General features: G+C 36.7%; 1 protein-coding gene across 3 annotated transcripts in view; it reads left to right on the forward strand.

The window, feature by feature from the left end:
* Positions 1-17921, forward strand: part of LOC121373902 — a 40185-nt gene extending 22264 nt beyond the window's left edge. For all 3 annotated transcript variants that reach the window (XM_041500711.1, XM_041500714.1, XM_041500712.1), the window contains 7 exons: positions 2784-2908; positions 3725-3869; positions 5229-5420; positions 6089-6156; positions 6840-6940; positions 9123-9252; positions 9952-17921. In XM_041500711.1, the coding sequence (XP_041356645.1) occupies positions 2784-2908; positions 3725-3869; positions 5229-5420; positions 6089-6156; positions 6840-6940; positions 9123-9252; positions 9952-10015 (825 nt within the window). In that variant the 3' untranslated portion in view covers positions 10016-17921. The remainder of the gene's footprint in view (positions 1-2783; positions 2909-3724; positions 3870-5228; positions 5421-6088; positions 6157-6839; positions 6941-9122; positions 9253-9951) is intronic.
* Positions 17922-18362: the final 441 nt, after the last annotated feature.

Genomic DNA, 18362 nt, shown 5'->3' on the forward strand with positions numbered 1-18362 from the left:
TATAAGTGATGTTAAGTGTAAATAAAGAAAGAATCAAACAAACAAAGTAAATAAATTGAATAATAAATAAATACATGTAAATAAAACAACAAATTTTAATCTTCGTAAATACCAAATATTTCAAATGAAGTTGTATGTGAATGATATAATTTAAAGTGATAGTGAAAAGTAAATAAAATACATAAATAAATAAATAAATAAATAAATAAATTGTAGATAGACATGTAGCATTGTTTACGACTGTCTGTTTTTTTAATGAAACGATAAGGAGAAAATAAAGCTGTGAGGTAGGGATTTAAAAAAGAAAATTTAGGGGGAAGGGGAGGAATATTTTATTAAATTTTAAATACTGATACATGTGGAGAATTAAACATCACTGGAAATGCGTGTGAATATTTAACTCTAATTCTAGTTGCTAAAAGTAGCAAACGTATTCCACTTAAGTTAATTTTATTGTATGCAGGGCTTCTAAAATGTTTACAAAATCCACTAGCCATGGGATCAGAGATTTTTAAAGTTTACTAGCCACAATTAAAAATTCACTAGCCCTACTTTATATAATACAATTTTACTATTAGTAATAATTGGATATGTTACCGAGAGAGAGAGAGAGAGAGAGAGAGAGAGAGAGAGAGAGAGAGAGAGAGAGAGAGAGAGAGAGAGAGAGAGAGAGAGAGAGAGAGAGAGAGAGAGAGAGAGAGAGAGAGAGAGAGAGAGAGAGACAGAGAGAGAGAGAGACACAGAGAGAGAGAGAGAGAGAGACACAGAGAGAGAGAGAGAGAGAGAGAGAGAGAGAGAGAGAGAGAGAGACACAGAGAGAGAGACAGAGAGAGAGAGAGACACAGAGAGAGAGAGAGAGAGACAGAGAGAGAGAGAGAGACACACACAGAGAGAGAGAGACACACAGAGAGAGAGAGAGAGAGACACACAGAGAGAGAGAGAGAGAGACACAGAGAGAGAGAGAGAGAGACAGAGACAGAGACAGAGACAGAGAGAGAGAGAGAGAGAGAGAGAGAGAGAGAGAGGAATATTAAAAACACTAAGATTGAGGGGTGGGGGTAGGATATTCATATTGACCAAATAGACTTAAATGTAGCATTTAACAACTTTTTTTTCACTAGCCGTTGGGCATGGCAGTAGCAGTTATTTACTAGCCCAACCTTGAATATCACTAGCCATGGGAGTGGGGCTACCATAATCTAGAAGCGCTGGTATGCATCTTTTAATTTTGCGTTGTTAAAACCCTTGACTCCAGAGACTTCGTCTAAGTTCATGTTTCACTGCTTTTGGTCTTAAACCATTCCGATGTAAACTTTAGTAGACCGTTTTTCGCAGCCATTTTACCATCTGATATGAAATATGTATGTTAGTCGCTAGAGATTCACAGCTCCTATAAAGCTACTACGATGCTCGTGACAACTGTTGATCATGCCCCCCAAGTTGTATACAGCCTGGATTAAGTCTAATTCTAATAAACTCTTGGCGCACATGCACAATGGGATTGTGAAAGAGGTCTATTAAGTGAAAATATGTTAGTAAAAGTTATAAATTTGTAGATCTACCCCATCAACATGGCTTTTGTCAAAAATTAATCCAGGTGAATTCCTCGAATTAATTCAATATGAGTTTGAAACGCTGCTTCACAAATTTAAAGTCTAATCATATCCATGTTTTGCAACAGAAATTAACAGCAAATGAACATATATATTTTTAGTATATTCTGTATTACAATAAATCATGTTCAAAATACAGACTACAATACTAATAAATTTGCCATTTGCTTCGCTCCTAAGTCAATGATGTCATGTTAAGAAAAGAGAGAAAAAAAGTTACTTAATCTACTTGTTCAAGGTGTAGATTATTTTTCAAAAATCAACACCTGCGAAACAATGCAATTTGAACTTTTTTATGAGTTCGGGACAGGGATTCGAACCCACTACCGACAAAACTTGTACCTTGTAAACAAGTACAATGCATTAGCAAGCCAAGCATCTGCATCATCAAATGAACATGTAATTTAAGCCTTATAAACCTGATACTAGTGACAGTAATGTATTCTGGCAGTACACAATAAAGATTGTCGGAAACTAAATCAGAAATCACAGGTTACACGCTTAGCACATGCATCACGCTTAATGCATGTTCTTGACCGAATTGTTCAGGTTAGGTCCGAAAGGATCCTACCATCTTGGGTTATTAGTTTTGTAAATATTCTTTGCCATTTCACGTAATTTTTTAAAATGAATAATGAATTAAGTTGGAGAATACATGTTAGGGGCTCATGGGTTATTTTTCAAGAATCGACAGTTAACCATGTATTTTCCATTACATATTATGTAGTCCACACTGCATCTAGAGTGTCAACAGCATCCCATTCATACTTGTGAACCTGTGTATATTAATTATATAATCTAGTAAGTACATGTACTATTATACTATATAGTGTTCTTTGTTGATATTTATTAGCAACATTAAGTTTCTAATTGACTATAGTTTTGCTTGTGATTTGCATTAATTAGTAAACAATGATACAGAATGGGATTTAAGATTATTTTTATACACAGATTTGTGTGTCTATGTGTGTATGTGTGTCCCATTTACATGTATTTATTTTATTTCTGAGGCAGCTAGGAGGGTTTGGATTTTTACTGCTAACAATACTTTAATACTTACGGTAATTAAATATATTGTTCCTAACAATTCTTTATTTTGACAAATGTTTCATACACGTGTAGTTTTCTGCATTGCATTTCATTAAAGAGTATATATTGAACATTTTTTAGCAAAGAATTCTGGAAGAATCTGGGGAGCACATTGCCATAGCGACAAAATTAAAGAGGCAGAAGCTCTACAGTATATTTCCTGGAGTGGATGAGAACTTCTTAGAAGAGATATTCCAAGCCAATGGGTATTTCTAATGCTTTATCATTATCACCCATCAAACGTTCATAGATGAGTTTCCAATGAGCAATTCTTTGAGACTCTTAGCGCAGGATTTTATATGCACAGGCGTCGAAATAAATCGAGAACGATCGTTCAGGTTACCAGAAGGTTACCATATGTAAGAAGAGTCGAGAACAGTGTTTCGTTCTCAACAAACATTTCAAAGTAATGGTAGTTACGTTTCCAAACTTAAACCAGGCAATGCATTTTGGACTTTTGCGTTTCATTTTCTCTTAAGGAATTGCATCGATGTTCGCGCACACTTGTGCAATTGCAAGCAATTATAGTCATCCGCGTTTAAGCAGCGTGCACTAGATGAATTTACTTCCGCGTTTCATTTTCTCGTACAAAATAGCCTCAATGTTTGTGTGCAATTGCAAGCAATTTCAGCAATCTGTGTTTAAGCAGCACCGACTAGATAAATTTACTTCCGGATTTCGTTTCTCGTACCTATGTGGTAACCAGGCTATATTTTGTGCTAACCTGTAAATGGGTTACCAGACACGATGCTTACTTCAATGCCTGTATACACTGTTCACCAGACAGAACAGCATGCACAAATAGTAGAGCACCACATGGAATAAATATAATCAACTGGTGAGCAGAACCTTTAGTGGGTCCTCAATATTTAAGTTTCCACTATTTTGTTATCTGAGTTTTGGGGGGTTTTTGGGTGGAGTGGGAGGTTGTGATTTAATAATTGAAATATGTTTTGTGCTAAAACCTACACATCTACTTAATCTCTTTCTATGTTCTCAATGAGTTTTGTTTCTGTGTATAGTTTTAGCTTAGAAGACACAGTTTATGTGATTCAGAATTGTCTCGGTGCCAAAGAAAAGGTAAAATATGTGATGACTGAAGATGCTATGGCCGAGTTTGATGAGAAGGTGCTGCAACAGACAAAACAGCTTAGCATGCAAACTCTGGTGTGTACTGAATTTGTATCTATAGTTTAGCATCCACAAAAGTGATTTTCAGGCTGTTTTGGGGTGGGGGGTTTCATGCTTATGGGCCCTTTTCTGTCTGGCAAAATGAAGGGTGTTTTTGCCAAAAGTCGGTTCAAGTCACCAAGTTATTAGCAGTAGTGAGAAGTTGAAGTCGCCGTTATATTCTGGACCTACAAATGTAATCAGATTTCAAAAACTCAATCATACAGTAGACGTCAAGACACAGACTTATGTAGTGCCAGAGTCACATGACACCTTGTCAGTCCGTGTTTTTACTTTGGTGCCAGACTGTACATCAACACATGTTGTGCCGTTTGATGTGACCAGTCAAGCATTGTGTAGTTCTCATCCAAATTCATTTATTCATTTTAGTAATATCAGAAAATACTCATTATTACTTTCATTTTAACGTAACAATGACATATTAATTATTCAACAGAATGATTCGCACCAAATGTCTTAATTTGGAACCTTTTCATTTGAACATGGAACATATTAAAACATTACAAAATGTACCTCGATAAATGTTCACTTCGCTTCCTGGGAAGGGAGAAGTCACTTCTCCTATTTTTTCAATGCTAAATTAAGGCTTGGCTTATATGCAGTCAGTTCAAGCCTGGATGCACATCTCACCGTACCTATTTCTACCATCTCTCTAAGATACAGAACACCGTTCGAACACTCACTGTGTGGTTCAAACAGGTGTGAAGACCTGAATTTCAATAGCTTTTCCAAAACCTTTTCAAGACATAAATTTTTAGTTTCATGTAATCAAATGTTTTAGGTGTCCGATAAGTCTATTCAGGCTAGGTGGCAATATATTTTATATTTGTTTTGTCTAATTTTATGTATATTGTCATTTGACACTTTAATAAACAATTAAATCATCATCATAAAAATTTGATTTTCAAAACCCTTTTGGTCATGTTTTTTCAACGTTTGTTGAACTCAATAAAGTGAAGTGACTGAATATTTCAGAGCTCACACTGCTCTGTGTATAAAAATTAATTAACAATTGCCTAAATATTTGTAAATAAAGTTTTGTTTAAATTAGCAACTTTTTTTATATTACACCTTGAACATGCTTATGTACATGTACACCAATTACATATTAAGCATTTTATTATTAAAAAAACTTAACAATATAAATCTGGAACACAGTTCAACACTGCATTCAATATGGACAGCAGCAAATTGTTCATTATATATAATCCAATTAAGGTTCAAGCATGCTGTCCTGGGCACACACCTCAGCTATCTGGGCTGTCTGTCCAGGACAGTGGGTTAGTTCATTTAGTACCTATTTTTTATGTTTCTTTATTTTATTTCTTTTTAAAGATGGACAGTTCCTCGAAGACTCCATCAAAAGATTTCCAAGATGTCCCTGGTGAAACAGACCCCTTGCCGTCGTACTCAGAACTGCGGGCCGAGGGCACCCTGCACTATCAGCTGAGAAACGATTGCTTCCGGAAAGCCCAGCATGCACATCAGCGAGGCATGAAAGATGTGGCATACTTCTACTCGCAGCAGGTCAGTAGATCCTTCAGCATTCGGCTTTCTCAAAATAGATTTGTAGACATAGGAAATCTTATTCAAGAAATTAGATATTTGTGCTAGCATTTAGATTTTTGCCACCATTCAATTAATTGATTTTTTTTCTCGTACCAAGCAAAGCACCATAACTGATCGAAGGTCGTGGTATGTGCTTTCCTATCTGTGGGAAAGTGCATATAAAAGATCCCTTGCTGCATTAGGAAAAAAGGTAGCAGATGTCCTCTGATGACTACGTGTCAGAATTACCAAATGTTTGACATCTAATAGCCAATGATTGAAATCATATTTGGCAAACTGTAGCTTATATTGCCTGTAGGAAAGAACGTATAAAAGATCCCTTGCTGCTAAGTGGTAGAAAGTAGCCACTGGCAGCTCAGGGTTTCCTAACCCTCTCTCGACTAAATGTTAGTTACAAAATGGTTGACATCTCATAACTTTATGAAAAATATTTTGTAGTATCTTTAAATTCACACATTTCACAACAATGTATTGGGAGTTTTGTTGGGGTTTTTTTAAAGATGTAACAAGAGGCAAGGACATTTTTGTTAGGACATCACAGACATATATAGATGATGATAATGAGATGAATTGTGAAGCTGCCATATTTAAATTTGTATGTAATTATTATATTTTCTTATTTTTAGGGTAATTTGCATACGAAGAAACTGAAAGAAGCCCACATGAGAGCTTCCCAGAAGCTTCTAGAATCCAGGTTTATTATTAACTATATTAACTATACTAATTATAGTCCTTCCCATGGGGAATGCCTTTTCTCATACTATGGAATTTACTACAAGCTATTTATTTCTGAGACGACTGTTTTCTAAATTGCACACAAAAATAGTTGTTGTTATTTAGGTGGGGGGGGGGGGGGGGGGGGGGTTCTAAAACATTATTACTTTTCTTCTTATATCAAACCAAATTGAAAATATTTACAAAAAGAAAACAGTTTTGTAGAAGGTTGGGACAGACTATAGTTGTTATACATAACATTTATGGAAATAACAATTGTCCACCGACTACAGTTTGTATTTGATCTTTGCTGTTGAAGTACATTTTCTTTCTTCAAAACTCAAACAATATTACTTAGTTTATTACACTTGTGATAAGATGGTTTAAGATATCTGTGACACCAGTTTATTAAAGTATTTAAAAACTGGTATCATTTGTTTTAGAACATGTTGTACAACATGTTGGACATGTTTCTCCAGCTGTCACTCGGAAATTAAAATGTATTTTAAAACATTTCATAAATTTAATGTGACAAACACGCACCCATATGTAATTATCGATGTATTAAATAGATTTTAAAACATATTCATGATGCTTTTAACAAAATACTAATTTGTGGAAACTTGTACATACTTTTTCTCTTGTTTTTTCTTCCGCTCTTAGAAACCATTTGCTTGAAAAACAGAGCACTCTGGATCTACATGGATTCCATGTTGGTGAAGCAATTTCTACCTTGCAGAATATTCTAGAGCAGCGAGAGATAGGTGAGAAATTTGAATTATTATAATTATATTTTAATAACAGATAGGCTTGGGGGAAATTGACTGACATCAAGTTATTGTACTTTATCCAGGAAAGGTGGGAGAAGGGGAAAGCAGATAGACAAACTCCCAACCACAAGTTGATATTATAATCCCTGTGGATGACACGGCCAAAAAGACATTTTCTCAGCTTTATGACATTACACTTGAACATAACTCATGTATGTCACTATGTCCACTGGTAAACAAACATCACTGTGGTACAGCTCTCGCTTGATGTGCGTCCGGTTTGGGATCGATCCCCAATGGTGCCCCGTTTGGGCTATTTCTCATTCCAGCCAGTACACCACAACTGGTATATCAAAGGCTGTGGTATGTGTTATGCTGGCTGTGGGATGGTGCATATAAAAGATCCCTTGGTACAAATGGCAAAATTTAGCAGGTTTCCCCACTAAGACTATTTGTCAAAATTGCTAAATGTTCGATATCCAATAGCCGATGATTAAAAAATCATTGTGCACTAGTGGTGTTGTTAAAAAAAAAAAAATTGTCCAGAAGTGGTGCGAGAAAGGTTAAGTAGATAGACAAACGCCCAATCTCAAGTTGATATTATAGTCAATGTGGATCATACATGTTAACTCTTACGGACCCGTAAGAGTTACAGATTTGTTAGCATTTGACAGTCTTACGGGTGTAGGACAAATTCCCTACAGGTACATGTCACACGCATTTTCAGGTTTATATTTGTTTTTCATTATTATTATTTTTATATGACTCGTTATCATCTAAGTAAGCCATCCTTCATGATTTTCGTTGTCCTTTCGCGAATCGGGAAATGGCCATTTTGTCGTATTTGTTTTGGACAAGAGATGCCACCTAGCGGATATATGTGCACTAATCAAAGTCTCACGTGATCTTTTGCGCACACCACTTGTTAATAGTCTCGATTTTAATTTTCATGTTGCCTTGAATTTAAAATCATCAGTTCCCCGTCCTTTTGCAGCTCGCTTACAGATTTCTTATGAATTTTTGTCCACAATCTTACAGGTGTTGATCAGTAAAGGTTGGCATCTTTGCTGTGGATGGCACAGCCAAAAAGACATCTGCTCAGTGTGTATGATATTACGCTTGATCATAACTTACGTCACTATGTCCACTGGTAAACAAACATCACTGTGCCTGGGTTAAAGCTTATGTCTATACTGCACTGCAGAGTTAACAGGATTGATACATCCAATATTCTTCTTTTTCCCCTTCTGTCGCACTACGAGTCTGATCCAGATACCGGCCTCGGTGGCGTTGTGGTTATGCCATCGGTCTACAGGCTGGTAGGTACTGAGTTCGGATCAAAGTCGAGGCATGGGATTTTTAATCCAGATACCGACTCCAAACCCTGAGTGAGTTATCCGCAAGGCTCAATGGGTAGGTGTAAACCACTTGCACCGACCAGTGATCCATAACTGGTTCAACAAAGGCCATAGTTTGTGCTATCCTGCCTGTGGGAAGCGCAAATAAAAGATCCCTTGCTGCTAATCGGAAAGAGTAGCCCATGTAGTGGCGACAGCGGGTTTTCTCTCAAAATCTGTGTGGTCCTTAACCATATGTCTGATGCCATATAACCGTAAATAAAATGTGTTGAGTGCGTCGTTAAATAAATCATTTCTTTCTTTCTTTCTTTCTTTTTCCCCTTCTCCTGTTGCACTACGATTCTGATCTAAATGGTAAGAAGCTGTTGACTCTTAGCCAGATGTGGACTTGTCAAGACAAACAATATATATATATAAATTAAAGGCACAGACCCTAGTTTCAGCCTGTGAAAATGGATGCTACGTTTAGTTAATCTATAAACCTGCAACACATTTGGATAAGTTTATGACAGAAAGAAGCTAAAGTCTGTGATGTTTAAACAGGAAAATAAACTAGAGCTTGTCTTGATAACTATTAGGCCTACTTGAGTGTTGTCATACAAATGTGCGTTTTTTAGAATAACAAAAAATGCATTTTGCGGTATAAAAAAAACCTGGATGCCTAGAACCACTTCAGGTGCCTGAAAATTAATATTCTAAATAATAAAATGTAAGTACTTCTAATTTAAGTATCAAAATGGCTTAAATAGTGAAAAATATGTTGTAGTGTTTAAAAACTAGGGTCTGCCACTTTAATATATTTTTTTGTTTCTTTACAGAGTTCCAACGTCGACCAGATCGCTACAAGCAAAGCTTGGTGATTGTGACTGGTAGAGGGCGCCACAGTCAGGGGGGTGTCCCCAAGGTGCGACCTGCAGTTGCAAACTTCCTCAATAATGCTAAATACAGGTAGGTGTTTTGTCTTTTTAATTTGATTGTGGGGTAAGTTAGCAGAGGTATAATAATGTTAATACTGAATAGCATTCTTGGACATCGCCTAGTATTGAGGTAAAGACCATGTGAATGGTCCCTTAATTTACAAATGACCCAAAAGACAGATTTTAAATTGATAGTTAAAAATGCATGTCGTGTGTAATAGTCAGTTCAGTATGTGTTCTTACTGAAGCAAGATCTAGTGAATATGGTGGGAGACATGAATATGGTGGGAGACGTGAATATGGTGGGAGACATGAATATGGTGGGAGACGTATCAATTCATGATAGATTAGTTTTGTCCCCATACATACACACACATGCATGCATACACAATCTACCAAATCCAACCAATAATATTGAAGGTTGTTTTGTGTATTTCATGTAGTTTATGTTGGTTAGTTGGAGAGAAACCGTTTAAGAACAACACAAAATTCCAGAAAACTATGCAATATTTATATCAAAAGGTAGAACACTTGCGGGTGCTAACTAGATATTAACTTACATGTACTTGCATTTCTTGCTACTGTAGAATAATGCCGTGATGCATCGTCACATGCAGTAATTAAGGATTTTGGACATTTAAAAAAATGCTGGTTTAGTAAAAGCAAAAGTATAATTTCCTATGTTTTAAACTGAGACTAATGCTTTTTCTTTTTGTCTTTTTATTTAAAGATACACAGAGGATCAGGTTGGAATTTTCAAAGTTCAGCTCCGTTATAGATCCACTGTTCAGTGATTCAACGTGTGGATCAAGTGAAGCCATCAGACTATTAGTAGGAGAGATACCCACCTGTTGTGATACCAAGTGACAGTGGAGAAACTCCTGTCTTCATCTTACATGACACTAGATTCACTGGATTCACACCGACACCTTTACGGTTATTAGTACAGGAACAATTGTTTTTATGTTGTCAAGAGAGAGTAATAACAAGTGTCAAATTAGTTTCATAAATTTTATAGGGGAGGTTCGGCTATTTGCGGACACTTTTGGCATTCACTATATCTATTGCTTTATAACCACATGGTTGAAACTTATTTATATTCTGTCAGTTGAGAGCAAGAAAGGTGTCAACTGCTATTAAAACAGATTTGCAGGTGGAACATTCTTGCTCTCAAACTGGTTTTCTCTTCTTGCTCTCAAACTGGTTTTCTCTTCTTGCTCTCAAACTGGTTTTCTCTTCTTGCTCTCAAACTGGTTTTCTCTTCTTGCTCTCAACCATTCTCTCTTGAAGACCTTTATTTGTCACTCAACATTTGATGTGTATTTTTGTGCTGGGGTGTCGTTAAACATTATTCATTCATTCTCACTCTCTCTTCATGTGTATTAATGTCAGCGATTGGTTAAACGTTTTGGGGTTTTTAATTTAAAGGAAAGCAAGGATAGCTTATTAAAGGAATTGTAGAAAGTTGCTGGAGGGGGGGGGGGTGGGTGGGGGGGGGAGATACTGTTATGAGGGACCATGTATCAGTGTTCCTCTGGGAACTGGTCTAGCAGATGGTGGTGCTTCTCTCGGAATAGGCAACCTGGGCGTGTTGCTAGTCATTCCTGGAGGTACGAATGCAAACAGAGGTGGGACCGATGGAATTCGTTACCTGGGGAATAATGGAACTTTTGGCATAGATGTGGGGGGGAAGGTAAGTGTCCAAGCCACCCCTTCTCTATGGATGCTTATGAGTTGTCTTTTTTTTTATCGGTACATCGATAGTGAACACATCTTTCTGTATTATTATCCTTTGTCACGGAATCCTGGCCAAAGTCGATAGTTCCTTAGCATCACAGATCACTGCTTTACACAGCTGCTAATGTTTTGGATTTGATAACTGTGCTCTCGCCACTGACAAGTGGAAGAATTAGGCCAACCATGGTAAGCCCTCCTAGGGATGCCCGTCACAAACCCATGCAGGTGATGTTGGTAACAACAACCAGAAAGCCGGCATCCGTCAGCAGTGGCATGTACGGCTCCCCGAATCACATGGAACAGGAACCGTGAAGCCACATCTCAAGTTGGTTCTGACAAGGTGGGAAGACGTACCACCAGGGATGCAGGTGTTAGGTAACCTCCCAACGTATTGTAACAACACAGTATGGGTGCATCCGTCAAAACACTGAACTAAACAAATCCCCGAATGTTTTCAGACTAGTACACCAAAGAAGTGTTAGTTCAGTTAGGAAACATATAGCCAAGTGCAGTGCAAGGCAAATGTTACCCAGACAAAAGTTCCAGCACCAGTGCATGTTAAAAGTGCAAAGTCTTAGCAAGTCCTCACCTGTTGAAACGATAGACATCTCTGTGTGCAGTCTATAAGTCAACAGTAGTTCAGCAACGACGAGAACGGCTAGTATTCACCAAATCTGCGCAGCCACCACAGGACCCAGATGATGGAAGCCCTCAACATCCTCCGTGGAGACATCCCGCAAGTAGTAGTTCGCGAAAATAGAATCCGTCGCCCAAAAACAACCAGTATGTGCTGAATGGGTGTGTTACATGGTGGCGGCCAGTGCATGCAATTCATGCGGATTGGAAGCTGAAGGTGCAGGCAAACCTTCCTTCTGGTATGCAGACAGGATCGTAGACTGGATCCACGTAGATACCATATTCTTGGTAATGTCTTTTAGGTGACTTTGGTGACAGGAAAGGAACAACCTGGAACGGCATTGACAGAACGAGCGAGTCCTCTCGATGTAATAATGCAAAGCTCTCACCGAACATAAGGATAAGTCTTCCACATCGTCCGGGCCCCACAATGGACGATAAGGCTTGTACCACGTAGGAACGAGGAGCTTGATCGGGCAGCTGATTCTTAGCCACAAAGTTCATAAGGAGACCCAAGGTAACGGAACTTCAGTCACGGTGAAACCAGATCAGGTCCACATCTAGGGCATGAATCTCGGAAACCCGTGCAGCTGTAGCGAAACCCAACAAGAAGACAGTCTTCCGAGTTAATGCCTCTAGGGATGACTGTTCGATAGTTTCATATGGTGCTTATGTCAAAGACCATAAAACCAGATTCAAGTTCTACTTCAGTGGATGAAAGCGATGGACTTGATCTTCTAGCTTAAATCCCTTGATCATCTTATGTATCTCAGGGATGGTAGATAGCTTCGTAGTAGTGGCTGGATCACGAACCGTAGCAATCACAGACACGTACCCTGCAATTGTCGACCCCTTGAGCTTCAACGACATACGAAGATACATCAGGAAGTTAGCAAGTCGAGGCACTGGAATAGACTGAGGTCATAGTTTCTGCCAGATACACCATCGGTGGAAACACAGCCATCTGATACTCATTTCAGACATGCCCACCCCAAAATAATTTGTGTTGTTGTTCCTTTACAGGGCAAATGTGTACCTTTTAAAAATAAGGTGTACTTTAGTCCCTACCCCCCCCCCCTCCCCTAAACAAATTTAATAATAATAATAATAATAATAAATGGAATCAGACAATTTCAGATTGTAATTTTAATACTTTTGAAAAAAATTTAAAAGTGATATTGGAATAGAAAGTAGTATTAACATTTCACCTGTGTGTCAGAACTATCTGTAAATCACTCATAATTATTTCAGGTTTTTGAGTTTTTCAAGTTTGTATAATTTATAAGTCTGTTATTAATACGAAAGTTATTTAATGAACTGGCTCTTGAAATACAAAAAATAAATAAATAAAATTCCTGTACAAAAGAACACTTTAGCATTAAGTTGGTTCCGTCTTTTTTCTTCTTTTTACAAGGAACTATTATAAGCAGATTTCAGCTTGGCAAAGACTTTCTTGGTATAGCTGGTGTGATGATTTTGTCAGAATATTATGTTCACAATTACTCAAACCTCCCCAACAATAGACCTACTGGTGTGATGATTTTATCAGAATGTGATGTTCACAATTACTCAAACCTCCCCTAGAATAGACCTGCTGATGTGATGATTTTATCAGAAAGTGATGTTCACAGTTACTCAAACCTCCCCTACAATAGACCTGCTGGTGTGATGATTTTATCAGAATGTGATGTTCACAGTTACTCAAACCTCCCCTACAATAGACCTGCTGGTGTGATGATTTTGTCAGAATGTGATGTTTACAGTTAATCAAACCTCCCCTACAATAGACCTGCTGGTGTGATGATTTTGTCAGAATGTGATGTTTACAGTTAATCAAACCTCCCCTACAATAGACCTGCTGGTGTGATGATTTTGTCAGAATGTGATGTTTACAGTTAATCAAACCTCCCCTACAATAGACCTGCTGGTGTGATGATTTTGTCAGAATGTGATGTTTACAGTTAATCAAACCTCCCCTACAATAGACCTGCTGGTGTGATGATTTTGTCAGAATATTATGTTCACAATTACTCAAACCTCCCCTAGAATCTGCTGGTGTGATGATTTTATCAGAATGTGATGTTCACAGTTAATCACACCTCCCCTAGAATAGATCTGCTGGTGTGATGATTTTGACAGAATATCATATTCACAGTTACTCACACCTCCCCTAGAATAGACCTTGCTGGTGTGAAGATTTTATCAGAATGTGATGTTCACAGTTACTCACACCTCCCCTACAATAGACCTGCTGGTGTGATGATTTTGTCAGAATGTGATGTTCACAGTTAATCAAACCTCCCCTACAATAGACCTGCTGGTGTGATGATTTTGTCAGAATATTATGTTCACAATTACTCAAACCTCCCCTAGAATAGACCTGCTGGTGTGATGATTTTGTCAGAATATTATGTTCACAATTACTCAAACCTCCCCTAGAATCTGCTGGTGTGATGATTTTATCAGAATGTGATGTTCACAGTTAATCACACCTCCCCTAGAATAGATCTGCTGGTGTGATGATTTTGACAGAATATCATATTCACAGTTACTCACACCTCCCCTAGAATAGACCTTGCTGGTGTGAAGATTTTATCAGAATGTGATGTTCACAGTTACTCACACCTCCCCTAGAATAGACCTTGCTGGTGTGAAGATTTTATTAGAATGTGATGTTCACAGTTACTCAAACCTCCCCTACAATAGACCTACTGGTGTGATGATTTTGTCAGAATGTGATGTTCACAGTTACTCAAACCTCCCCTACAATAGACCTACTGGTGTGATGATTTTGTCAGAATATTATGTTCACAGTTACTCAAAACTCCCCTACAATAGACCTGTTGGTGTGATGATTTTGACAGAATGTGATGTTCACAGTTACTCAAACCTCCCCTACAATAGACCTACTGGTGTGATGATTTTGACAGAATGTCATGTTCGCAGTTACTTAAACCTCCCCTAGAATAGACCTGCTGGTATGACGATTTTGACAGAATTTTATGTTTGCAGTTACTCAAACCTCCCCTAGAATAGACCTGTTGGTGTGATGATTTTATCAGAATGTGATGTTCGCAGTTACTCAAACCTCCCCTAGAATAGATCTTGCTGGTGTGACGATTTTGTCAGAATGTGAATGATTAAAAAAAAATGGCAAATGTTTTTTAATGTAACCCTTCAGACAGCTGTAACTTATATTAAATTCACCAGATCATGCACATTGTCATATAAAGACATGGCATAAAGTCATCGTTTTTTATGTGATGTTTAACGCACCATTTATTTTTAACCAACCTTTGATATGCACTTGTAAGAAGCTGGGGGGAAAAACCCACTTCTTAGAAATACTGGTATTGTAATTTATGCACTGTATGATTTTTTATTATCATTGTGAGATATATATATGCTAGGAATGACTAGCAGAAAGTACTTATGCAACTAGTCGGTAACATAATTTACATACTCATATTGAGATTATATTTGTATTTTATTGCTGCTGGCAACCGTATAAATTTGTTATTTGTTTTGAATCAGTTGTGCCTTTAGCTCACTAGCAGACGACAACAGCATATAATGAACCTAGTGTTAGTTTTGTTTGTACTAGTGGAGCATGCATGTGGAGAGTGAGTGAGTGTTTTTGTGAGATACATATATGTATATTAAGGGTAGGCCTACTTAGTCTTGTAAATGTTTTAAAATGTTTACAATATGTCTGGTTGAAACATAGTTTTAGAGCTGGGCGGTATATTGTATATACTGTTCGGTATTGGTATCATATCAAGACCGATTTACAATACTGAGTAAATCTCAAAATACCCTAATTTTGGTATTGAAAATGTTTTCCTCGCCTTTTAGTAAAGCACTAAAAATATATCCAACGATAGCAAATTGGCCGAAAAGAAGACCGGATGGGCATTGTTTTTCCTCAGAATCGACAGTAAAACAGATGAGTCTTAACTGGGGCATGCATTTAAAGCCGAGTATAAAAATAAATACTGTTCGATATGTGTATATCGGTATTGTGTCAATACCGTACCAATACCGAGGTAAATCGGCCCAAAAAATATGATCCTGGAATTTCAATACCACTCAGTTCTGCTTAGTTTCTTGCTTAGAATGATAATTTGTGTACTTTGATGTCTTGTTAAAAGTACATAGATGCTCACGAAAATAAGAGCTTTTGCAATTGCATCATTACCGTTACGAATAATCATACTGGGCCGAATTTACAAAGCCTCTTTATGTCTTACATTTGGGCAACTACATGTATGTATATTTACAATGCTTTAACACCTGTGGTTAAGAAAAACGGGCTACATAACGGTACTGATCGTTAGCTAGTTTCGCAGATGGGCATGGTTAGTCACTAGGGATGGCAGCGTTCTCAGAAGTGTTTTTATTTATTTTTTTATTTTTATTATATATTAGCCCCGGAATCTGTTACATGTAGCATACCTTCTAATCGTAAAGAGTGGAAAGTAAATTATTGTGATGATCTATCACTATTCGTAACAGTAAACAGTGGCAGATCTAAGGGGTCCCACTCCACCTCCCCCAAATTTTGGAGGGAACAATTATATATATATATATATATATATATATATACCGGTATACACACACACATATATATATACACATATATATATATATATTTTTTTATTATTATTATTTCAGTTGGAGAACTTTTGTGCCTCACAGTGTTATAATAGGGCCAAAAAGCTACCTTTATATGGGGTAACGTACCATTAAAAATGGGCATTAATTTTATTTACTGTTTAAATATGATTATGAAAATCCATCATATGCGATTATGTGGGATAAAAACGTTCATGCAAGGTGGTGAAAATTTTAACCTGGGTCGAGGCTTGCCATGTTCCAGGATCGAAATATCCAACATCCAGGGTGTACCTTTTCTATCCCTACATGACTGCATAGTATGGATTCTTTTTCTCTCAACCATTCGGTAAATAAACCATTATTCTATTATTTTACTATTATTTTATGTATTATAAAGATGGCCAAAAAAGTGACTTTTTATTATAAATACAGTGAAACCCCTCTAAACCAGACATCCACGAGACCACGTTTTTTGTCCAAGTGTTCAGGGGTTTATATTGACACAAAAGCTTTTGTTGTACTCGTCGTTTGTTTCCGCTGGTGTCCTATTCATATTCAGCCTTATATATATCTATTGGAGATTTATTCAACAGGTAATGTTCCAATAAAGAAACTTTGACTTAAGATATTTTAATGTTTGCTTATATACTTTTAATGATTGTAGGTTTATCATCGAGTAACAATTCAATATGGCAACATTTAGCTGGACGTTCAATGTTGAAAATCAATATGGTAATGACATGCTACTGACATCTTTTTGACACCGCAAAGCTAACATTACTTTTGCCTGCTCTTTATTTTGCTAAATAAATGGTTTTAGAATAAAATCAAAGGAAGACATTAGATTGTTTTGTTGATCTTTGAAGCAAACTATAAACATGTTTGTGAAGAATATCAAAGCGACCAGTTGATCTTTAATTTTCCGGTTTTCAGAGGTACAATTTGCACCAAATAAAGAGTTAGGGACTGAATTCGTCCAGTGTTCAGTTTAGAGAGGTTTCCGGTTTAGAGAGGTAAATGTTAGTGTTAAAAGATGTGTAAATCACGGGACTGTGGAAAATGTCCGGTTAAGAGAGGGTCTGGTCTTGAGGGGTTTCACTGTACTGCTATATCATATTTACTGCATTTGTTTTATGTGTTAAATAAAGTTTTAATACTACAAATTAACAAACGTAACTTTTACAATGTAGATTTTAATAACAAAATATCAGTTATTGGTATCCGATGACCACAGCAGCAATTCTCATTAATATGATATAATGTATTTGCAGTGATGTGGTACTACAACAAGTGTGAACAGTATCAAAATTTACAAATAAATTTGTTTTCCCCCCCCCCCCCCCCCTCTTCTTGTTCGATTGCAGGATAAAGGTTGGGGTTTTTTGTTTTTGTATTGTTTTTGTTTTTCTGATAAAAGATACCGGTTTTATTCTGCTCAAGCCCAATGATGCGTTTCGCCTATAAACAGCGTTAAAAGAGCCATGAGATGGCTTATGAAATACAGAAATAGCCGTTTTTCATGAGATAGATCGGTCTTTTTATACCGAAGGATGAGAGAAATTGTGATTATGCAGCTGTGAAATGTTCTTTGTATTTTTATTACATTATATATATATTTTGTACAACAAATATCTTTTTTAAGCTATTAATATATATGAATAATTTCTTATGTTGATTATTCCCAAAGAAATAAAATTATTTATTTAAATATTTCCTTGTTTTGTTTTATTTTATTTTTAACAATTTTATGGATATAAAATTTTTAACTTCTCAGCAATTATTGTTACAGTAGGCCTACCATTTGATTTCATCACTAAATAATACATTTAAATAAATACAAAAACATTAAATCATAAAGTGGATATACATGTAGATAATTTTGTGGATTGGGAAGCAAGCTATGCACCTCAGATTTTAACCTAGAAGCAAATATTACAAACTGAAAAGTAGTTGGAAGAAAACTGACTCGATTAAAACTTACAAGACTCGTAACTCGAAACCTTTTCATCACAAACTGTGGATGGCTAGAGATCAACATGAATAAAAGCTGATTTTTATTATCATTTTTTAAATATTTTTATTCTGGGTATATCTGAAATACCAGTACTCTCATAAATAAGATGGAAAGCAAAAGATGCTTGTGCTTTTTAT

The sequence above is a fragment of the Gigantopelta aegis genome, chromosome 6 (genome assembly GCF_016097555.1).
Source record: "Gigantopelta aegis isolate Gae_Host chromosome 6, Gae_host_genome, whole genome shotgun sequence".
Taxonomy (NCBI): Eukaryota; Metazoa; Mollusca; class Gastropoda; order Neomphalida; family Peltospiridae; genus Gigantopelta; species Gigantopelta aegis.